The sequence below is a fragment of the Parus major genome, chromosome 3, assembly GCF_001522545.3.
Source record: "Parus major isolate Abel chromosome 3, Parus_major1.1, whole genome shotgun sequence".
NCBI classification, from domain to species: domain Eukaryota; kingdom Metazoa; phylum Chordata; class Aves; order Passeriformes; family Paridae; genus Parus; species Parus major.
The window spans coordinates 13,152,234-13,177,000 of NC_031770.1; the positions used below are offsets into that span (position 1 = coordinate 13,152,234).

The 24,767-nt window shown below is 35.9% G+C and overlaps 1 protein-coding gene across 29 annotated transcripts in view; it reads left to right on the top strand.

Annotated features, from left to right (window-relative positions):
* NRXN1 (neurexin 1) overlaps nucleotides 1-24,767 on the top strand; it is a 670,738-nt gene that overhangs the window by 63,778 nt on the left and 582,193 nt on the right. For 17 of the 29 annotated variants that reach the window (XM_015621249.2, XM_015621250.2, XM_015621265.2 and 14 more), the window contains exons 2-4: nucleotides 10,275-10,292; nucleotides 14,918-14,947; nucleotides 15,761-15,772. The exons of 5 other annotated variants lie outside the window; for them this stretch is intronic. In XM_015621249.2, coding sequence (XP_015476735.1) covers nucleotides 10,275-10,292; nucleotides 14,918-14,947; nucleotides 15,761-15,772 — 60 coding nt within the window. The remainder of the gene's footprint in view (nucleotides 1-10,274; nucleotides 10,293-14,917; nucleotides 14,948-15,760; nucleotides 15,773-24,767) is intronic. 7 more of the 29 variants (XM_015621251.2, XM_019005993.2, XM_015621264.2 and 4 more) reach the window with 3 other exon arrangements.

A 24,767-nucleotide genomic window follows, 5' to 3' on the forward strand; every position in this document is an offset into this window, starting at 1 on the left:
AACAAACAAACAAACAAAAAGCCTACAATGGTAGAAGCAAGGACAGGTACAGGTAGGGCTGTGAGGAATACAGAAGCACTGTCTGAACATTCAAGAGTGAAGTGAGAAAAGCCAAAGCCCACATGGAATTACAGCTGTTCAGGGATATCAAAGACAACAAGAACTACTGTAAGTACATTACTGCTAAAAAGACCAGGGTAAATGTGGATCCTTTGGCCACAAGACAGGGGACGTGGTGACACAAGACACAACAAAGAATGAGGTCTTGAATGTCTTTTTTGCCTCAGCCTTTACTAGCAGAATCAACCTTCAGGAATCCCAGGTCTCTGAGAAAAAGGAGAAAGGGTAGACCACAGAGGATGTACCCTTGGTGGAAGAGGATCATGTCAAAGAATACTTATGCAGACTGCCTATATGTAAGTTCATGGCACCTGATGGGATACAACCATATATGCTGAGGGAGCTGTGACTGTCATTGTGAAGCCTCTCTAGATAGTCTTTGATTAATCATGGCAGCTGGGAGAAGTTCCTGAAGATGGAAGAGTGAAAATGTCATTTCCATCTTTAAGAAGGGAAAGAAGAAGGACCAGGGAGCTACAGGCTGATAAGTCACTGCATTCTCTGGGAACAAGATGGAGCAGCTAATCCTGGAAACCATTTCCAGGTGCACTAAGGATGAGAAATCATCAGGAGTAGTCAGCATGGCTTCACCAAGGGTAAGTCATGCTTGACCAACTTCATAAACTTCTATGATGGGTTAACTGATGTGGGAGATGAGAGCAGAACACTGAGTGTTGTCTACCTGGACTTCAGTAAAGACTATGACACCGTCTCCCATAATATTCCCTTAGGGACAGCACAGCTCATCCAGAGACATGGTGTTGTTTCCAGCACAGGACAAATTCCAGAGCCATCTGAGCACAACCCTGGGCCATCAGCTCTAGGTGACCCAGCATGCACAGGGAGATTGGACCACATGACCTCCAGAGGCCTTTTCTGCCTTAATTATTGTGTGATTCTGTGCTACTGATTAACTCTTAGGAAGAGAAGAACTATCTGTCCTGGGTTAATTTCTATAAACCCTAATTATGGAATTATTTTGAAGTATTTACTACTATCTACTACGACTAGAAATTTTATTTGTGCAGGCCTGAGATGGAAACAGGAATGGGTGATAAATCAGTGTATCTCACCCTAACACCATGGGTTTGCAAAAGCACATCAGGTTCAGTTTCTCTTTCTCAGAGCCACCTTTTTCACCTATACTAAACTAAAGCCTGAACATTTCTTACATCACTTAGGAGTGTTACAAAAGTTACAATATGCCTCATGCCAAGAAAACAGCAGTTTAACCAATTCATATCAAAGTGATTAATGAAAATCAATAATAGCTCTAAAACATCTCACAAGTTGCAATGTGTGTAAGTACTCTGGACATATGGAAGCTCAATCCAGACATTCACATGGCTACAAAAAATAAAGAGAGATTTTTTTGAAGTCGTGGTGGAAAACCTGTGGAGAAAAGAAGAAATATATCAGTTCTTATTTTAACTAAGAATGATCAGATTTTAAGTGAAGAAATGTTGATTATTTTTTTTAATTGTAAAATTTCTTGTAATTAGATTGCCATTATCTATAACAACTAATTAATCAGAATAACATTCAGCATCAGGATTAAAATGATTGTAGACTAGTAAAGGAGAAAATTAAGTTCATTTTAAAAAAATAAAGATATCTATTTTGTTCACTTGCAGTCACAGATAGCTATGATTAAATTTTAATTTGATGTCAAATTAAGGACTCGGTTACAGTATGCTGACTTCCAGAGTGCAGCTCTACTCACTTCAGAGGAAATTCCCATTTAAATGAGGAGAAGGTTTGTTTTATATCATTCTAATGTCTTCCAAAGGCAGCTTCAGTTCACATTCACAAAATGAATCTCAGTAGTAGCCAAGAAAATTTCATGGTGGCGAGCTAAAGAGCTATACAACAAAATGATTTTGAATATTGGTACTCTATTTTTAATTGTGTACAGTGTGTCTTCTACATTTTTAGCTGCTAACTCTCAAGAACACTTCATACCAAACCATCTTCAGCCGCCTGTGTCAAAGTCATGGCACCAGGATAGCACATAAACATTCCCCTCTTTTTTTTATAAAGACAGTGTGTGAATACAAAAATAAGGCTGGCTTTGCATGCTGTCCTGTTAATTTTGGTGTTGTACCAGTCTGGAAAGGCACAAATATCCAGCTACAAAGTCAGGGCCTGAGTGAATGTCTCAGATAGGCAAAATGTGCAGTCATATGTCTTCACTCTTTAGTGAGTTCTATAAAGGGGAAATGCTATATTTGCACTGTCGAGATTGTGTAAGTGTAGATAGCTGCCAGTACACCATACAATAAAAAAACTGTAGAAAAGTTTTAGGAAGTCATATGTAAAAATAATATTCCTCTCATGGACAAAACCCCGACCTCTCCCCCTTTGAGCGTCCTGCTCGTGTTATCCACTGGATCATCGCCTCCGTAAAGCTGCCATCCAGTTGGAAAATTGCTTCTGCCATTCAATCACTGCACAGCATTTTTACTCTCTGTCAGCTCAGCTAATCCTATTCTATTAATGGGTCTAAGAGACCAGTTTTGCTGAAAGAATGATTGGAGAGGGATTTGATTTCTTCTGATAGTAACTGGACCTGGATTTGCTGCCTCTTGGATAGTCAATTATGGCTATCCAAGAGGACAAATTGACAAAGCACAATGCAACAAGGAAATATTGGGCATGTTTCTACTTTCACAGACATCAAAACAAGCATGAGTAATCCCAAAAAACCTTTATTCCTCATTTCACAACTTTTTATTAAAGAATGTGTTGAAATAAGTTGCGTTAGGAATTTCTCAAATTAATTTCAAAACGGGTATTCTTGAAATAGAAATCTCTATGTCACCCCACATCACTTTCATAGAACATAATCTGTACTTGACATTGCTCTCTGCCAACCAGAAGAGTTAATTCTGTATGAAAGGTTTTGATAGGAATAGCCTGAAAATATATTTTCATGCCATGTACCCAGCAGGGCAAAACTGAGGAAAATCCAAAGGAATAAAAATAATCCCAGGAAGAAAAGGGTTGTAAAGTGAACCATATACAGTCAGTTCGTAGTTCTAGCCAGTTGATCCATTCTCTGTGACGGGAAATAAGAGCTCTAGTGATTACAGGGAAGAGGTCCTAATGCACAAAGCGAGGTAAAGTGTGTAAATCCCAGAGATTTTAAGTGGAAATTGAATTTTTCAAATCCAGAGAGATAGCTCCAGAGAATAAATGGGAAAAGATCAGCAGTTCTTAAAGAATATCTGATTATTGAGTAAAATACATAGATTTACATTGTGTTTAATTTCCTACTTATACATGGAAATTAAAATACTGAGGAGGGAATGTGGTTATTTGATTCACCTTCACATATGCAAATGATTTATTTCTGTTTTCATTACCTCTATTAATATTACTGAATTCAATTATTAAAAAAAAAAAAAAGCTTCCTGGTTGTGGTTACTACAGCCATGACAGAGATTCAGGAATGCTTGTCCCAGTGACTGATGAAAATTTTTTTAAAGAATTGATGTACTGTAGGGAGATCATAAGTAAATATGAGGGTAGCAAGACCCATTTTGGAAAAAAAAAAATAATAAATTTAATGAGGTGAGAAAATATGGCCAAAGTAAAATTGCTTTGGATTGTAATACAATTAAAAAACAATCATTTTTATATACACATGATCTCTCCACTGAGACTGTAGAAGCTTGCATGGTCAAAACTACTAACAGAAGAAAACAAGTAACTTTAGAAAATTGTCACTTTCAGGAAGCAGTTGAGGAAAAGGAGAGGAAAGTATCAAAGATGTGCTTATTTGTCAACTCCTGTGGCTCCAAGGTCACAAACTCCATTCAGATGTGCTGTATCTAAAAATATGTAACAATAAAATCATCATAGATTAATAGTATTAAACTAAAGCAGTGTTGAATGTCTTCATGTTTGGTACACTTGTGATAATAAGTGATAGAAAAGTGATAAATCTGCACAGGAATGAAATAGCACAAAAAAAGTGCTGCCTGAGAAAGAGTAGTGATTTAATAATGTCTTGATTTTGATTCTGTTTCTCATCTCTTTCTCAGATACCTGGAGATGGTATTAAAAAATGTAACAGGTGATAGAAGTAAATTGTGGCAGGAGATATTGTCCTGTTGTGAGCCATAGCGAAAATATGTATTTGTCTGAATGGGATTTTCTTCACCCCATTTAGATTTGAATTCTTCATGGGAAATATTTCTCAGTGAAATTTTTTGTAAATAATGCAGAGATTGGTTCTTAGAAAACAATTTATTTGAACACTTTTCTGTTTATCAGGATGTCAAAGTATTTGCTGCTGTTTATGCTTGGTTTCTGTTCTCATTTAACTAGAGAAAATTCATAGATTCATAGGAGTTTTGTCCAGAATGTACCACTGTGAAAATATTAATCTGACCTCCCAAATGGCAAAAGGCAAAATTTCTTCCAGTGATTCCTACAATGCAGCCCAAAAGCAATGACATACAGTCTCTGTTAGAGAAAACCTCTGTCTTAAGACTTCAGGAAAGAATTTCCTAGAATTGCCAATTGTTATTTTGTCTTTATTGAATATTTTTATCTTCTTTTCAGTTTGAACTTTTCTGACTCTTGGTCACCATCTTTGTCTAGTTGAAAGAACTTCTACCCTAAACTACCAGGAACTTTTGATAGTTATAGATTGGGTTCAGACACCTCTTTCTCTCCTCTTGGATGTATTCAACAGATTGAGCATCTTAAGGCTTTCTTTCTAAGACACAATTGCTGAGTTTTCTTATGGTTTTAATGACTGTGGGGAAAGCTTTATTCTGAAACCTCTCTCATTTTTTACTTCACTTTAAATGTATGACCACTGGAGCTAAACATGGTAATGGTTTTAGTTGTGCCACAAAAATAATGCCATTTTCTATTTTTGTTCATTATTTCTTTGCTTGTGCACTCAAAACTTGCACTGCCCCCCTTATTTGCTGCTTGACACTTGGAGCTCATCTACAGCAGCTTAACTTAAAGGATCTTGTCATTATTTCATTTTCAAAGCACTTGGAATACTGTCCAGAAAGGATGGCCTCACTTAGAATAAATTAATGGATGTGACTAGGGTTTACAGAAGCACACTGAATTTGTGCTGATGGCTTTGTCTTGTAAAAAGCTGGTAAAAACATCTAATTGTGCCCTAATGATCCTCATTTGGCAGAAATCCTTGTTCTTGTTTTCAGTCAAGGCAGTCCATTAGTGGTCCTGACAGGATCTCACCTTTCTCCCAAGTCCTGAACTGGGAAATCCAGAAAAGAAGGGATTCTCAAAGAGATGAGAGGTAGAGAATGAAGCTAAAATGGGGCCAGACCCCTGTTGTTCTGAAATTTCTCCTTTCCACACAAAAAATATCAATAAAGTCCCTGTCATATTTCTACCAGCTGCACTGGAAATTCGTCTGTGTGGGTCTGTCCAAAGCTGTGTGGAGGGGCTGTACATTGATTTCAGACCTAATGGAGCCATGTGGAAATGTAGGAGCTCCTGACTCCTCTGGCCTAGATTCTGATAATTTCTAGATTGTGTTTAAGAATCCCAACAGGATTGGGAAATGCTGTTTCCCCTTTTACTCAACAGTCAAGAAGTCTGCAGCAAAATCAGAGTACTGTACTAGGTATCTTTATAATCCATTTCTGATTATTCATAATTACAGTGAATAATGGCAATCAAAAGTTTTCAAAAATGTTTCAAAAGTATATTTCTAAAAATTGCTAATAATCCTACTGGAATTTGTCAGATACACAGCACTTGATCAATGCTCATGACCACTGTATTCAATATATTGCTTTAGTTCATCATTATTGACTATATGACTGTTCATGCTTTTAACATACTTTGTATTTTTATATTCTTTCCAAATATTTTGTTTTGAACTCCATGTCAATAAAACCAATTTCTCTACCAATTTGAGAAATGGATGGGACAGGCTAAATTGCACTATCCAAGAAATGGTGGGAGCAGTTCCACAGAAAAAGCTGCCCCTGAAGTGATATTTCTGGGTACAGTTTTGTTCAGTAGATAAATTTAGAGACAAATATAATTATGCATTACTCTTTGAGAAAAACAAAATATTATATCTTAACTTGTAGCCATCAATTTTGTTGCAAGACATCTTCATAATATAGCTTTATTTCATGCTATTTCACCACTTGCCATTCTTCTGAATCCCTTTTGAAATTTCATAAAATATGTCTACAGTATGTTATATCCTTCCATGCTGGAATGTGATTGTGAACTAAATTGTTGTGAGAAAAAGTGCTATAAAAATGCCTCTGCTAATATGCTGTTTCTTATTATTATTTCTTATTTCTTAGTGTTGCTTCTGGTTTTGTAATTTCAAAATATTTGAATTAATTAAAGAAACATAAAATTGTTTCTTCTGTTTGTCATGAAAATACAGTTCTTACATAATTGTGTGGCTAAGGTGTAAATTCTCTAGCAGATGAAAAAAATGTAATAACAGAAATAACCACTAAACATAGAAAGAGTCAGGTTTTGGTTTTTTCTTAAAAGAAACAAGGTTTCCATGAAGAACCACTGAATTTTAAAACAATTGTTTAATTAGTAAAAATGTACTGTAAAAATATGATTCGCATTTTCATATCACTAAATCACAGTGATACGCTAAAATAATTAGAATTGGTTGCTCTTTTGCTACAAAACAAAACAAAACAAAACAAAAAAAAAGGAGATGGAGAAAATCTGCTCTCAGTTCAATAGGAACAGCCTGAGACAATTCATCTGGAGATAATAAGCCAGATTCACAGCCTGTGTAAGTTGTACAGTTCCTCTGATTTCAACTGTGTCACACCAGATTTAAGTCAATTCAGTATTTGGCTCAATATGCACAGTCAACAGATTACACATATGGCACTGAGAGCAGATTTGGCTGGAGGAATCAGGTTACAAACACAGAAAGTAGCAGAGCAATTAATTTCTTTGGTGGTGGGCATGGGGGAAGGTCTTGTAAATAAGTATTTCCAGTGAATAAGAACTCTCTAGTTCTTCAAGTGAGCACCTTGGTGCAATGTGAAAAATAGAAAAGTCCCCAAATCACTTGGAAGGCAGAATTCTGAAGAGAAAGTCACATGTTTTCATGGTGGAAAGTCCTTAGTATGATCAGCAGAAAAGGAGAGAGCTGCTCTGTGCCACTGCCTGCAGCATTTGGAGTTGACAAGTTCCTGAAAGCCTTGAGTTTCACTGCTGTCAACAGAGCTGCTCAGTAGACAATAAGGTCCCTGAGAGTGGATGGACAGAAATGTGGGTAAATTCTGTGTGTGGCTGAATCATCAGCAGCACCAGAGATGTGTAGTATGGCTCTACTCTCCTCCAGGTACAGAAATTTTACACCAATGCAAATCTAATAACATAAATGAGTTACTCCTGATTGAAATGAGGAAAAATTTGTTCCCTCTGAACTGCAACTTGATAGAATACATGGCTTTCAATGATCTTTCTTTTTTACTCTTTTTTTTCCTTTTTTTTTTTTTTTTTCCTTTTTTGTTTTGTTTTAAGAGTGGCTGGAATAAGCAAATGAATAAAAAGCAAGTTTAGAGTTTGGGCCTTCTGGCTTCTTAGATTGCTTAGAAGAGGCCATGCCTAGAAAATGAGAATCAGGATAGCCAAGTGAAGTGTTATTGATATGGAAATATATCAGCCATCACAAACAAACTACCTTAATTTAAGAAAAGTGCTCAATGCTAATCTAATGTAAAAGCCTTGTAAAATACCATAAAGAAGGTGAACTAATTTTTTCTTAGATTGCAGAACTGTTTAAGATGGTTTAACTTACCATGACAAAAACCTGTGGAGGAATTAATTTTCATTGCTGGTTACTAGTGAATAGGGGCTTGGCTATATACACTGTTTAATTTAACAGTGGGAATTTGACTTTTTCCATTTTATTTAATTCAAAATGTTTTGACAGTTTTACTTGCTGTCACTAAATTTTAATCCATCAGACATTTAGGGGAAGCTGCTCAGCTGGTATAAATCTTTCTGGTGAAAGTCACCACAAAAAGCATGCCAACTATTGCTAAGAGGAGGACTCATGCTATAAAACAATATATGCTAAACTCTGTAGCCAGATGAGTTTGACCATCTGATCCTATCTATGATGTCATTTTCAGAACCCTTTTCTCTGAGTCTGACATCATGACCTGGTCTGTCAGCAAGCTCATATGCTGAATGTAAAAAGTCACGTTAAGCTAAACATGACCACCAAAAAAAAAATGCCATGGCAATGTTGGCATTACAATATTAAAATATTGTGATAACCAGAATTAGATGAAAGAGACTGAAGTTATACAACAATTGAAATAAATAATTTATTTTTTATTGAGTTTGCGTGGGATTTTTTTTACTTCAAGAAAGGAAATTACTATATGCAGTTAAATGTTGAAGGCTCTTCCAGAAAAGTTTTGCTAAGAGCTGCTCCAAATATCACTTCTATTTACATTGTGTATAGAACTTCATATCTTTATCTTGTGAAACTGGGAGTTCTTCATCATCTCAGTGAATTTATTCTATTTCTTGATTTCGAGTGTGTGAATGGAAAAGGCAAATTATAATATCTAACTGTCTAACTAAACCCTTAAACCCTTATTATTCAGCATTTATAGCAGTCATTATTTTTAAAGTGGTAAAGTTTTCAAATTATTTGTGGGAATAATGTTGAGTTTTGATGACCTTTTTCACTGCTTGCTGGCATTAACTTATAAAGGCTTTTCACTATGATAAGTGACACATTCTGGGAGGAAATGACTGTGCTTAAAAAAATATCATTAAGCCCAGTTCTGTGTACTTGTTTTCTTATTTTTTATTGGGTTACAATATATCAAAATCAATTTAGTTTCATGGCCACATGAAAAGGCATTATTGCTAGGGGATGACTCCATGAGAAATGACCAATAATGGCAGAACTGGCCTTTAATTTGCACTGGTTTCTGTGTGCTGCCTCCCCAGGAAGAGCTGGTGGAAATGACATAAACTGCAGCAAGAGATCTCCCAGGCAGTCAGACTGCTGTGTTGTCACCCTTCCCAGTCTCTTTGTTGGTTCCACACCATCCATCTCCTTGACTTCTGTGATGGTTTTACTTTGTTATTTTACCTTTCCCATTTTCTTTCTCCTATCCCCTCCTCAGTCATGCCCATAATGGGTAGCAGAGAAATCCTCCCTCAAAATCACTTTCCCAGTGGAGTAGCTGAGGACTGTAGACACTAACATGAGTTTTAGGACACTGAGCCTTGTTTCTCTGTTTTAAATTCTGTTCACTTTTTTAAGTGAGGCTCAATTCTTAGCCCCCTTTTGCTTTGTAAGCTTTGGGAGAACTTTCTTTCCTGTGCCCCATATTGACGTTGGGTTGGGTACACACAATGGTAAACATTGCTGCTTGTTGATAGCAGCCATTCCTCAGGCAAAACGTCCTTTGATCTAATCGGGGGACAGAACCCGTCCTTGGCACTGCTGCAGCCTTTGCTGGCTGTACCAGACAGAGAATTGATTGATTTTTTACAATGTGCAAGATTCTGACGCAGACCAATTCTGTAGGACGTGATCTAACGATTCCGAGTTACTCCACCCGGTTTAAGTTCCACTTTTTCCCTGCTGGATTTGGAGATTTAACCCAATGACCAGAGTGCCTCTCTTATTAATGACTGTGGGATCAGCCATGCTGCCTGTGGTAACATCACAGCATATTCAGGAATTTAAGTTATCTGAAGCTTAAAAATCATCTACTTCATCATCCAGGAGAGTTCAGAATGGGAAACTAGAACCAAATGAATTTAGAATCCCTATCACAAATGACTGGTGGTTTAAAAATATATAGCTACAAAAGTCTTACAAGAAGACCCTCTAATTAATAACCATCAGTAATGATAGTTGCATGTACAAAGAGCTGCACAAAACCCCGTACAATATTTGCACTTTGGCAAGAGTATTTTGTTTCATATCACATACATTTTGTTAAGCAGAGGAAACACTGCTTCCCTGGTGCTTTTGTTTTTCCCTCTGGATTGTAGCAATGGAGCACTTGCATGTTGTGTTTGATGCCTTGCATGATAAAGACATGCAACGGCAAGTTCCAGTCTGCATGCTGCTTAATGAATGTTTTCCTTTTCTCTCCTTCCCTGTTATGTGCTTACAGAAGACAACTATGTGGAAGGTGGGTGCTTTCTACCTTATTTTCCTAAGCTCTTGTTTTTTCCCTCTGTTCAGTGGGGTTTTTTCTCCTTCTGCTTAATGTTATAAAAGTACACATATCATTCAGTACGGTAAGTTGTATTTTTCCCCCCACAAAGGCATACAAGCTTATTAAATAAATGTGATTTATTTTTTTCATGCAGAACACAAGCAAAGCTCCTTGGCCTTATTGCTGTAATTCCAGAATATCCCCACTAAAACAACAGTTTTGTACACATGTGACTGATACCATATCCAAAATCTTTCTGGAGATTTGCAGGACTGATTTCTTCTCATGTTCTGTATGAAAAACACTTCAAGAAACTATTTGTCTCATCAATGTGGAGCATAAATTCTCCCAAAAAGATAGTAATGCATGTTAAATTCCCATCTCTTAATTGCTTAGGAAAATGGAAAGCGCTTTTCTCTTTAATACCACAAACCCTGCTTATTCTAATATCCTTTACAGCACAAAGCTTTAGGAAAAAAGGTTTTCTGTCTAACTTTTCAGCATAATGAACTTGCCTTTCGGACATTGAAAGAAGCACCATGTGATTTTAATAATTATGTTGGTATGTAATTAAGTCCCTTTAAAGAAAGTATGGCATAGGGCAGTGGAAACTAAGGCACAATGCCATCTATCCTGAATATTGGTAAGTAAGTCTATTAGCTGGTAAAACATACATATGTATGATAGTTTGAAAGTCTTTTTGCTTATAAGTCAAAGAAGTGCAGGTGCTTTTTTATGTACAAATGTCTTTAAAAGTCTCTCTGGGGTGAATCTTTGCATACTGGAAAAATGATTATCTATTTGAAAAAATTGGTTTACCTATCTATGAATAATTGTTTTAATTTTATTTCATTCCAATATTTTAAAAGCTATTTTAAATGCAAGGACTTAGTAAACTAATTCATATGCAAAGTGTCCTGGAATGGCTGTGACCCAGGGTGTTCCTGTGAGTCACTCTGGGGCCTGAGTTCATTCAGGTTTCAGCTCACCAAGGGCCACTCCCTGTCTGTTCAGGGCTGATTTTCTCAAGAAGCCTGGAAGCACCGGTGCTTCATTTCTCTATGCTGCTGTATCCAAGGGTGAAGACAGGTGCTCAGATTTAGCACATAGATGATGCTCTGAAATTTTATTAATATATATGCTTTCCCAAGGAGAAGGAAAATTCAAACAGTTCTGGTGCTTTACTTGTGGGCGCTGTCATGCTTGTACACGTCAATAAAATTTCATTTTCATTGTGAGATAAAAATGTATTCAACAACACTGGGGTAGGAATTCTAGCTGAAAAACATAAAAGCCTAGAAATAACTACGTAATCTTGTATTTGATCTGTGCATAAAACTCTTACTGGTGTCAACATGAGTCTCAAAATTTGAATTAGTTTCAGTATAAATAGATAAGGAGGTTCAATTGCATTTCACATATTCATTTATGCACAGCAGTACAAGATAAAACCTGGATAACAGTTAATCCAGACTTTACCTGAACTTAATTCTTAAAACTGCAACCTTAAATTTATTCCAACACAGGTCTGGATACTTATGCATACATTAAAGTTACAAAGCATGAATATGTAAAAAATGGAAGCATAGAATTGTGTATCCAAAGCACAACTTGAAATCTGAGCTAACATTTTTCATCTTTGATCTCTGTGATATCTGAGCATATCTGCAAATTAGGTGACATAAGCAAACAGAAATATGTAGTATTCAATTTTGTATATACTGCTGGTAAAAAAAGGCTGCTGTTTTTTAATTTTACTGAAGTTGTGCTACACTTTATGACCTTCACTTCAGGTTTATCATATTTCAATTTTGTTTTGGCCTGTGTTCTGCATGGAACTCACACACCAAAGTACGACAATATCCTACCTTCATACCCCTTTCCACTGTCCCACCCTGTGCTCCTTAACTCTCTCCTCTCAGAGCCAAGTTCAGGAGAGAGTTGGAGTAGATCCCACATGAGGGATTCCTTCTAAATCTTGAATTCCTAATTCACAAAGTAATTGAAGTAATGGTGCACAAATGAGTATTTTTTTCAATGTATGGGATGCCTATATGTGGCTACTTAAGGATAAAACTTCCCAGGTCTATTATAAGCAGACTTTGATTTTGCAAATCCAGCAGTGATTGCTATCATGGCAGATTTAGCTGTATCATTTTAAACCACTCTGTGGAATGAACAGGTACAGTACTAGTAATTCTTCACTCTTCTATAGCCTTCATCCATAGACTGCAAAAATATAAAATAAAGGAAGTATCATCATGTGCCTCTATCAAGGAAGTATAGGTGACCTTACTGCTTGCAAATAAAGTAACACAGAGTGAAACAAGATACAGTGTCTTGAGGAGGAGTACTGAATATTTTAATTGGTAGATGTTTGGTTTGAGCAGTGTATGTCTTTTACATCCACTTGTCTGCCTTTTTTCACTGAATAGCCCTGTAAGTGACTCTTAAAATTCAAGTAGTTTTTTATGATGTTTTCAAGAGGTACTTCTGCTATTTACTTTTTTTTTTAAATCAAATTATGTAAGAGTCATCTACTTGCAACTGACCAATTTCACATATCATTTTAACCAAAATAGTAGCTATCAAGCAGTGATAATCTGAAGCTAGACTTTTGTTTAGGTTCACATAACTATGAAGTTCATACATAAATGTGAACTAGTAAGAGGCCACCTTTGCATTTCCCTGGGAGACAGGACAGTGATTTATTTGAATGATCTCACATAAAGTAGTAGCTGAAAAGTCACTGTTTCATTAAAAAAAAAAAAAAAAAGATTCAATGTTCAACTGGTTTCAATTTTCCTTTATCAAATACAGTTGGGGTCAAGTCAGAAGTCTGAGATTTCTTGCTATTGTTGCCAAAATCAAAAGTTAGGACCCAAAAGACAAGTTAATCAATCACAGGAAGAGACTGATATTTCCAAAAGTCCACATGGCAGGGGATCCAAGCAAGGGCACCCAGCACTAAAAGAATGAATTAAAAAATATCACCTGCTCTTCATACTCTGTGTATTCAGCAAGCCTCTCTTGCAGCAGCACTTAGAGAGAAAGAACCCCCATGAAAACATTTCTATTCTCTTTCACAAGCTGCAAGCTGCCAGTACAGCTGTGTGATGTCTCCCAAGCAATGCTATTGCAGGCATCCCTTCAGGATCACAGTCAGCTTTCGTTTCCATTGCTGTGAGCCCCAGGTAATCCCACCAGCTGCAGAGCTCTGTATTTGGAAACAGAATTTATTGCACAAGAGATGAGGCACATCAGGCCCTTCAGTTTCACTACACATCTAAAACTGGTGACATTAGAAAGCAGTAATTCGACAAAACCATTGTCAGTCTACTTGGAACATCACTTGAGATTTGGAACTGATAAGAGACGAATCATTTAGACTGATTGCAGTCGGGAGTGTCTTCTTTGAACTACCCCCAAGTAGCGTGAGTCATTTGTGCACCCAATTTTCTTTGTGAATTAGAAATCACAGAAACTCTCTCTCTCTAGGAAGTCTGCTTTCCAAAAAGAGAAGGATATTATATTGCTCACCTTCTTTGTGTGAATTAATTTTAATTAATTGCAATTAAGATAATAATGTATGGCTTTTTTGAGAAGAGGAGCACATTTAACACATGAACAACCAATGACTTCTGAAATGGATCCTAAAACAGCTAAATTCAACAAGAATAAGTCTGTTTTTTAAATCAGACATAAAAAATGAAAAATCTTCATACATTTAAGAAAAACATTCTCCCAACATCACATTATATTCAATGAGATTTAAGTACCATTTTATTATCATGAATTAAAAAAAAACTGAATATTTTTCCTTGAAGAGTAGCAAAATTTGGCTCTGGATGAGTGATTATCATTATGGACATCTGCTTCAAAATGTCACTAGACCTATTCTAGTGTGATGGGATTTCATCTCACAATATAAGTATAAAGAAAAATCTATTCCTCACAGATTTATGAAGCAGTTGCAGAAGCTGTCACTTAAATTTTCTTTATTACTGTGTATTTTATATTGCATATGTAATATTTTGCCTTCTCTGGAACAAATTCATTCTACTGTCACATTTCACACAAATAAGGAGACATTCTTTGCATTATCATTTCAATGCGATGAAGAAATTTTATTTAATTACCTGAAATGCTCATTTTTATGAGGGGAAAAAGATCAGACCCAGCCCATTTTTCAGGTTTAAACTTCTCCAGGGTTTAAATATCATTTCACATGTAGAGGACAGGAAGTCCTCTCAGTAAAGTGTTCAAAGCAATATAATCAAAATATGATAAAGATGGATTATTAAAGGAATTGGTTGGATTTGAAAGCATTTTATTATTTTCTGTTATTGCAAATACTGCACAGAAAAAACCAAAAAAAATACACAATAAAACAGCACCCAGTGTTTGAAATGCAGTTCTGTTACTCATAGCCCAAAGCATTCCAACCAGTGGTTGAAAAATGCTCTTTGATTTCCCTCTGTGATACAGACATCTTATAGGAAACAGATGCCTGTCACAAAACATTTTTGTCAGTGTGACAACACCACCTTCCCGTGCTCCCTTGTTCATTGCTGACTGTGCTCTTGTTTCCCTTCAAGGTCTGGCGCACCTGATGATGGGCGACCAAGGTATGGGCTCTGTTCCTTTTCCACTCTGCTTTCATTGTTTCTTCTTGTTCTGTAGCTGCTTTGAATCCATCACTGCAACCGATGGGCAAATGCTTGAAAGCTGTCTTTGGCTGCAAAGAAACACATGGTTTTGGTCACATCTTTTTCTTATTTCATTTTTTGGTTGGTTTTTGGTTTTTTTTTTTTTGTTTGCTGCGTAAGCTTTTGTCCTTCCTGCCTCCTCCACTCCCCCTCTTGCAATACAGTAACTAAAAAGAGGTGAGAGAAATGAGCGATTAAGAAAATTTTGTGTATTTATCAGAAAATACAATTATGGATGATCCTATAAAAGATAAACAAAGTGCAAGACCATTCTTCAGATAGCTCCTGAAAGAAGATGCTCCTGTTGTAGCATTGCACACATTGAAGAGTCCATTTGCATTAATGCATGGCTGATTGGAAATGTGCAGAAAGCACCTGCTCCTGGCTTCTGGAATGCTGAGAGTACAATTTTGCTATCTAACAAAACCAGTGATTTTCTTCCTCCTAACCATTGTCCATGTTATCTTTGTGACAGTCTTTCTTACCTAAGCATGGGTTATTTCTGTGTTTCTCTGCATGTACATGATTGGGAAGAAATAAACTAAGTCCCTAATATGACACTGATTGCATCTCCATTTGTCTTCAGACACTTACCTTATACTTTGTCTCTTCATGTTCAGATACTGTTGCATTTACATGTACTCATGACTCTTACTGTTTCTCTCCTCTTCTTTATTCTCTTTTTTTGTCTGGAAATGCTTTCTTCATGGAACCATTTCACCAAATCCATAGGTAAAAGTAAAGGTATTACATGATTTTCTTTATTTTTAATGCCATCGGTATACTTTAAAGTATGTATAAATAATGCAAGTAAATGTAAAATTTTTGCACTGATAACATAAGGTAGGTATATTCTTCCAGTAATTATTTCATGGATATCAAGGTAAGGAGAATTATCCTAAAGTACAGGCTGACCATTTTCTAAGTTTGTTTCCTGGTTTTGCGAGAGATGTAAAGCTTTGGCAGTGATAAAAGAGGCTACAGCTATAGGAAGTGCTCAGGATGAAGTAACAGCCACATTTTGAGGTATGCCTTTTTCTCTTCTCAAAGAGCTGTAGCCTAAACCACCAGACACAGAAAAAACAGTGTGATGTTGCTCAGTAGAGACTCTCTGGAGATAATCTGTGCAGGGTCAGTCCACAGCTTGATGTACGTTTTACATGGGAATAGCACTAACTTTAGCAAGTCTTTGCCCTCAGAGTTTTCTTTTATACTAATCACTTGAAGCATATCTGAGATAAGAATTGGACAAAGGAATTAGGAGGAATAAAAGCCAGAGAGAAGTGTGGGGTTACTTTCAGGTTTTTTGGGGTTTTTTTTGGTTTTTTTTGTGTTTTTGTAATTCTTTTTGTTTCTTTGTGTAAAGAATGCCAGCCGTGTTTACTTCCCTTCTCCCAGAGGAAAGAGTGCAGTAGGGGCAAGATTTTTTTTCCTTATAAGTAAACATCAGGTTTTGCTACAAGGACACTTGTTCACAGGCATTGTGTAAATATATTTTTATGATAAGAAGCTGTTCATTAAAAGCTATTTGATCTCTGTTACATATGGTGAATAATACAGTTCTATTCATCTTAAGCATTTGTCAGTGGGTGCCTATTCTTTGTATAAATCAGAAATCCAGTCTGCATGGTTGTACTTCCCTAAATAGTTAAATTAGAAACAAACTTCCAGGTCTGTTGGTGTCTTGGCTGATTAGTGTTTCCATACCTAAAAAATTCATGTGATGCAAGGACTGTAAATACAAACCTGTAGTGTCCCATTCTCCTTCATGTCAGACCCCCTGGAAGGATTCTGTGCCTGTGGGATACCACTTAAAGGGTTGTGTGTGTTCTGGAGCTCTGTCTTCTTACTTAGGAAAAGTTTTAAGCAAGTATGAAAAGCAATCTGCTTATTTCTTTATTTTATCCTGTAATTTTGTTTTGCTTGCTGTATGACTGATCCATTTGTTTCTTAACAGTACCTATAGTCTGCATGATTTCCTTATTACTTGTTGTTACTCTTTTATTCCTAATCAGTAGATATCCTGTCTGCAATTAACTTAAAATGACATTTTTTATTAACTGAATCTTGACACTATAGATAATTTTTATTAATAATGCAGAAATATTTTTCTAAAATGTTCTGTACACAGAATAAATTATGTAGTATGTATGGCACTAAAGGTGAGATTTTTTTGTATGAAAGGATTGAGATATGAATATTATGACTATTTATTATGCATAGTGGCTACTATGGAGAGAAAATTTATAGCAGAACAGAAATTTTTCAAGTATTGTGCAACATTTAGACATTTATATTTTTATTCTTAAAGGTTTGACAACTATATTAAAAAAAATTACCTGTATATATTAGCTACATTTAATGTTCAATAATGTGCCATGTAACATAATTTAATTAGTTACAGTTACATAACCAGTCACCAATCACCTAATCATTTGACTACATTTTTTCCTTTCATATTTTGTTTCTTATTAGATTTATCCAGTTAATATAGAAATAATCATTACTGTGTTTTGAGAATCACAGTAATTCTGCACATATAATGGTGTATATTTGTTCAAATTCATGGAAAGGTTTTATATGTGTACCAACTCCAGCTGCTTGTAACAAAAAATATCCCTCAAAGTTGAGCCATATCCTCAACCAGCATAAAACAGCCTCACTCTGTTGACTAACCTGAAAGTTTACTAATATCAGCTATTTATACATGTGGTCTTGAAACTGTTCTGATAACACACATTTGTAACACATAAAAATATAAAACATTAAAAGGGTGATAGAAAGGAATGAAGGGAAAAAAGAGGAAACACCTTTGTAATAACTTCCATTCCTTGAGAGGTATTCAAGGGCAGTAATGGTAAAATTCTGGGTGATTATATCATGAATTAATCTTATTTTGGAAAAATAAGCAATAAAACACTTACAAGCTTTACAAGGTAATTTGTCCTGAAGAGTATGAATGGCTGAAGTATCACCTTTCATTGTGTAGATATTCTTTGGGATACTGGAAAAGGGGAAAAAAAAATTCAGTGTATCTTCAGAATACACACCTTCAGGGGAGGGTGCTGACAAGGTGAGGACCTGGTGTTGACAGAGGGAGAGATGAGACAGCCTCTCCAACTGGGCAAGCAATACCAAGTTCAGTACCATCTCACAGTGCCCCTGATGTTTGTCATTTAGTTGTAAACCTAAATTGGGATACACTGGATAACCTCCCCACAAATCACTCCTTGTAGAATCTATGCCTAATTCTAGGAAAATCTGCAGTATTTTAGTTATACTGACATTTTTTATATTTTCTGAAAAGCACCATATATTCAGAAATACTTACTAATTATTTTTTCATCCCCTGGAAATAACCTCCCTATATAGAAGCTTAGCAGCACGGTTGTTGCAGCTCTGATGGTGAAAAGGAATAGGCAAGATAAGGTTTGTAGATGGTGTTGATGTTTTTATTAGAGCACTTGAAAATGCTCAGAGCATTTGATTGAATTTGAAGCAAACCTTAAATCTGCTGTTCATAACAGGCAGATTGGTTTGCCCCAAACAAATTTGTGCCCAAACAAATTTTTCTGCTCTCTCCAGCTGTTGGAGGTGGTCTAATAAAACCATTTCCACCTATAGACTTACCTCAGCAAAGTCAGGATTATTTTGTGATGCATAGTAATACAATTAAACTTACATGGCAACTATTGCAAAACACTCAATTTCTTTATTAAAAAATAAATAAATAAATCCCATCCTTTCCTTTTCATATTCTTTTGGTGAGAAATGAAAGGAATTTATATTTCAGAAACTATACCTCTGACACGTATTACTTCATTTTTATGCTGCAGTTCTCTTAAGGCTATATATATATTTACCTATAGTTTATTTATATGTTATTATCATACTTTTGACTATATATATATTACTCATTCTGTACCTAAATACTATGTTCATACTCCTGTTCTATTATTTTAGAGATTATGTGCAGCTTTAAATTATACATGAGTCACTCAGGTTCATAAAAACTCTTAAATGTTAGCTAGCTGGGCAATAAGTGTTTCTGCCGAAAGATTGATAGTACAACTGCAATTTATTGTGTTAGATTGCAGGCTTTTGATGTGCTGGTATTTGCTATACTGTATATAAATGCTGAAGAAAGACTTCAGAATGGCAATTTATGTACGTGTCAACATCTTGACAAAGGAGGGCAAGTTTTTATTGCACATAGCGTCGTACAATATCTGTAACACCAAAGTGACACCACGAATTTTTTAATTATCAATCACACAATTAATTTGACAGCTGGAAAAACAGAGCACTGAAAAATAAAAGCAATTTAAATAAATCCTTAAACAATCATGAGCACAGAAGTGGTATGTTGTAGCTAAGTAATTATGTAGTGCTTGTGTCATGCCACACAAACCTCACCTTGTGCCAGTAACCTCCTCTAACATCAGACTGCGTGGAATTCAGTCATTAGCCTTCCTGCAACTACAGCTTCATCCTACTGTAATGACTTTCATTTTTGCTCTGGTTTTGAAGAACTGAAATGGTCTTGGCTTCTTGCACCCTCTGATCTTTTGCGGATCGTTTAAACGCTGTCCTCTCCTCATCTGCTTTTGTGTGTGCTGCTTCAGAGTGGGCCTGAGAGACACCCATAGCCCAGCCTTCCCTGACCCAAGCCCCCAGAAGTCCAGAAACCCTGTAAATAGTTTGGTACAGCCATGGGCTCGAGCTCAGCTCCTTATTTTTGGCTCAGTGCCCTGTTGACATGGATTCAGTTTCATGCCTTCTCAGCTGCAGCTGGCTTTTGCTTGGCAAGCACAAAACACGGATGGAAGGCATTCCCAACTCTCTGGGCTTGTTCACATAGTTATATATCCTAGGTGACAGCAGCTGGTTGGAAAAATTCCCTGATAGAACCAGAGTGAGGTAATTTAGGGGTTTGACACACAATGGGGTTGCCAGGGTCGGGTAACTGAAATTATTTCTAGGTGATGCTACTGGAGAAGAACGGATAACTTGAGCTTCCCCACTCAATCTTGTAATTGCTTCTACTGATAAAAAAGTCAACAAGGTTTAAATATTTAATCTCCATTTAGCAAGCCCCAAGCATTCTGAAAGTCTTGGAAAATTTACAAAATTATGAGCATAAGAATTTGAAAAATATTTTCTAGAAAATTACCATTATTTTTAATGTGCATTACAATTCTTCAATAAATTAATGAACTTTAAAGTTCCTCAAAGTGCAAAGTGCAGTAGCTACAAACACATCATATCTCTTCTGACTTCTTTTTCTCTAAAGAATCTCATGAGTATAGTTAAATAGAGGCTGCTGTTCACCAGAACTATTATAAGTAAGTTTTTGTGTAACCCACACCCCCATGCCTACAAATATACATTCTAAAAAATATTTGTACTATTCTTATATTTGTATGGTCAATATGTTCAAATTTTGGTTGAATATCATAATGAACTATACACTAAATGTTTATTGTGATGCATTGAAGCAAGTAATTTCCTTGCACTTCAGTGGGTGAATACCCTGCAACCATGGAATATTGACATTTGAAGCTGGAGATTCAAATTTATGTTGAAATATGATCAATTAACAGTCCCCAAGGAGAAAAAAAAAAAAAAATGCAGCAGAACATGTCTGATGAAGAAGTTTTCTATCTGAAGCACATGGCTCAGAAGAAACCAATCAACATCAGGAACAGAAATGCAAATTCTTCCTTGAGACACACTCAAAATTCTATCTGAGATGGTTGATTCCTCATCAGCAGTATAAAAAGGAATTGTAAGGACCTGCCACAAATGTCACAAAAACATTCTGATGAAAGGGGAACACATTTATTTTTAAAATAAAAATCACTGCATGGTAAATGTCCAATCCACACCAAGAATTCTAGTGCCTTACCACCCTGAAAATAAAGAATTTATCATGTTTTGAATCATTCTGATGTCACTCAAAATTATCACATAATGTGTGTGTGTGTTTTTCATAGACTTCCTATGGATTCAGAGAAAAGACAATAAATTAAATAAACTTAATGTAAGACAAATGTTATATTTGCAGATATGTAGATTTCTGCTGGATCCAGTAAACACTGTGGTAGGAGATAGTACATGAGTGATATTTTGCCTTCTAAAGCACAAGGCTCCACTTTGAGCATAGGTTTATCCAGAAGATGGGTGTGCTGACAGAGAACCTTTCAAAGTAATATTAAAGCTCTTTCAAGATGAAGGATGTGTATTTCAGGCCAAAGAGTATGAGGGGGTTTATTGAGAATGGAAAACAGTTAAGCTGTCACTCTGAAGAGGTAAAAAAATTAAAAAATTAAAAATCAGCAGGTAAGAAATACCGAAATAGGAAAAAATAGCATTTCTTCCTTAAAGAAAACTTTTCTTTTAATGTAAGTGTAAATGTACATAGAAAATGAGAATTTAAAGCTGCAGTAGTCTGTATCTTTTTTGCACAGTGAAATTCCATGAGAGTTTTATACATATTTCATAGAAATTTCCAGTGAAACAGGTATTTGAGAGAGGTGTATTCCTTGGATGTTGGAATATCCTTGAGCCTCCTTCTGAACCTGAGCCAAATAGCAGAGTGGCACTGAAGATTTCAATTTCACCCTAAGATTGCACTGTATCTTCCAAGGATAAAATTCAGTCCTTGGAATCTACAAGAGCAACTAAACAAATGAGACCAACAGGTCTAAATTCTATTATTTCAGTGAAAATCAAAAGTAATTGGAAATTATTGTACATCTCAGAAGGGAAGTCTCAGCTGATCTTAACATTAATCCAATCAATCTCGCTCAGTGGAGTTTCACCAGCTAAGGGGAAAGAAATTAGAGCCCCAAGGAAGAGTATTTTCAACCATTTCTAGTATTTGTCTACATGTAGGGTTACAAAATTCTGGACTAAACTTTATCACAGCTTCTAAAGAATCTAAATCTAATGAAAGTGAAGAACTCTTAAGAAGACTGCTCTTAAATGACTGAAAATGGAGACTAGGCTCTTAAATGCACATTATATTGATATTTTTCTACCAGGAAGAACTCCGTGCAAAGGAATCGAAAAATATTCAAAAAGTGAGGTCAGAATTGATTGTTCTTGTAGAAATGAGAATGCTACATACAAACTTTTTAACCTACTTTTACAGGAATTTTCTTTGGTGATAATAACATGCTAAGGTACTTAGAAATGACAGAAATTTGAGTTATTGTCTTTAAACTCTTTTAATTAAACAATATAATTTGCACAGATACTACTAATATACCTCTTTCCTGCTTTTCAAAGACTTCTATAACCCTGATGTTCTTAATTGCTTTAAGGTTGCTTTCTATATGTACTTCAGGGTCCACCTAGAGCAATTTAGCAGAGCAGTAAAACTGTGCAATGAACTGGGAAGTTCAGGAGCATAAAGGGGGACTCTCATAGGAAATGAGTGTGGAGCACATGGAACACAGACTTCGCTATGAGATTCTGCCCTCATTATTCTTTTAATGGTTTTCATAGATACCAACCTGTTATCCAGATATTGCTTTTTTTTTCAAACTTGGGAGGAAACAAAAGTGACTGAATCTTTTTATTGAATTAATTTATTCTAGTGAAAGGAGTCCTTTCTTCCTCATTAAATTTATATTCAGGGCAAGGGTTTTTTCTGTTGGCACCCACTTAGAACAATTTTCTGATCAGCACTGCATTTCATTTAAAGGCAGTTTTTGTAATTTGCTGCTATGACTTAGAGGTTGTGGTACAGTTTTTTTGGTTTTTTTCTGCTCAAAGTAGACATTTATTCTTTAAAGAAAGGAAGCATCTGGACTGATTCACTGGCAACTAATAAAGCTGTACAGAAGCAACCTTGGGTAACAAGAGGCTACCACAGAACACCTGGTACTGCTGGCATCACAGCATTGACTTCAGTAGCTTCTCTGTATTGGGGGTGGGAGGAAATAAAAGCAGCTGGGTCTAATTCCTTTCATCTGCCTTTGCATACTCTTCAGACAGGGGGGAATTTGCCTGGAAAGCAAAATTCAGCATTAAATAAGTCTGGAAAATTTTCAGTAGGTTACATTACACTTAGCTAACAGGCCTGTCCTGAATTCCATGTCATGAGCCATGGTTATTCCATTTTCAGGAGTGTCCACCCAAAGGGAAGGAAGCTAAACATCTTTCTGTAACCATTAATACTCTGCTTCTGAAGCATCTTTAAGCTGACAGAAACCTGAGAGGTTCCTGATGACAGATGCATTGGTACTTACATGACCCCACTCCCAACCAGCAGCAACATCAGGATTAGAAGTCAGGAAGAATTTACTTGTTTTCCTACTTTATTGAACCTGAGTGTCTCTGTTAGGAAGAACCTGAGTGATATCAAAAGGTGTCAGATAAGTGCTTTTGATCTCAGAAAAAGGGCATTAAGGCATTTTGCTGGTAATACAAGCTGGTCTTTTGATTTTCTCAGTTAATGGCTCTGCTTAACCACTTGGTCTTACAAGGTACTTACAATATACATTTAGTATTTCCACAAGTCCAGAAGAAATATTTTTAAAATCCCACCAAAGTAGTTTACATGAAAATCACCATTGAAAACTATGTTTGCAAGTTGTGATTTTACTATTGAAGCCGTGCAAAACAAACCATAATTTAGTTTTAAAACCAAATGCCTGTTTGAAAATGCTACTTGCACTATCAATGGATTTTTATTTAAAATGGATATTTGATATTATTAGTATTAACCTGCAACTACTGACTAGTTGTTCTGTAATTTTCAATTTTAGAAGAGTCATTTGGCTGTGGTTATATTGAACTGTAACACTATGTTGACATCATCACAAAAGTGACTGGAGATTTCAAAGGGTTCTATTTTAATTTAATCTTCATTTACCTGAACATGCCTACATCATTGGGGTACAAGTAGTTAACTGGTGATTTCATTTCATCCAATGCTTCTGACAACCATGAACTTTGTGGTTGTCCCTCTAAGTTCTTAGGTTCTTACATTATTATGTACCTTCAAACACAAAAAATGCAGCTGTGACTGCGTCAGTCACGCACTGGTATTTTTTACTGTCCTTAGCAGATTTTTTTGTCTCTATACTTCTCTGCAGTGCATTATCCAAATAAGAATACTATCCATGACTGTGACTGTGTTATAATATTGGAAGATAAATTATATTTCAGAAAAGAATAATGTGAAAGTATCTAAGTGCAAGGTTGGATCAACAAAGCTAGACTTGGAAATGAGTAATTCTGTATGATTCTCATGCCACATATTTATCTGTACAGAACTTTTATACATCCTGTATGAGACAGGAGAATATCCATGGCAAATCTGTGTTCTGAGCATTACACAAAGCTACCTGAGTCCCAGTGTTAGTCTACTGCTACATACTACCCCAGAGCAAAGAAGGGGCTGTTCAGGTTACTGTGTAGAGGATAAATTCCTGTATTCCTTTTGCAAATATTGGGAAACACTGAATAAATGGAGTAAAACACAGTAAGTCATTCACAATTCTAAAGGACAAATTCCCCAACAATTTACATTAACATATACACATTTACCATACATGCATGGAGCTGCATTCAGGATGTAGTCACATTAGCAGGTAAATGGAACCTGCTGCACTTCATCACTTTACCTCTCAGAAATGGCTCTATCTCAGGTTTTGTAATGCTTTATATAATGACAAATATGTAATAAAAATTACTCATGTGTCATTATGTGTCATTTATTCTCTCT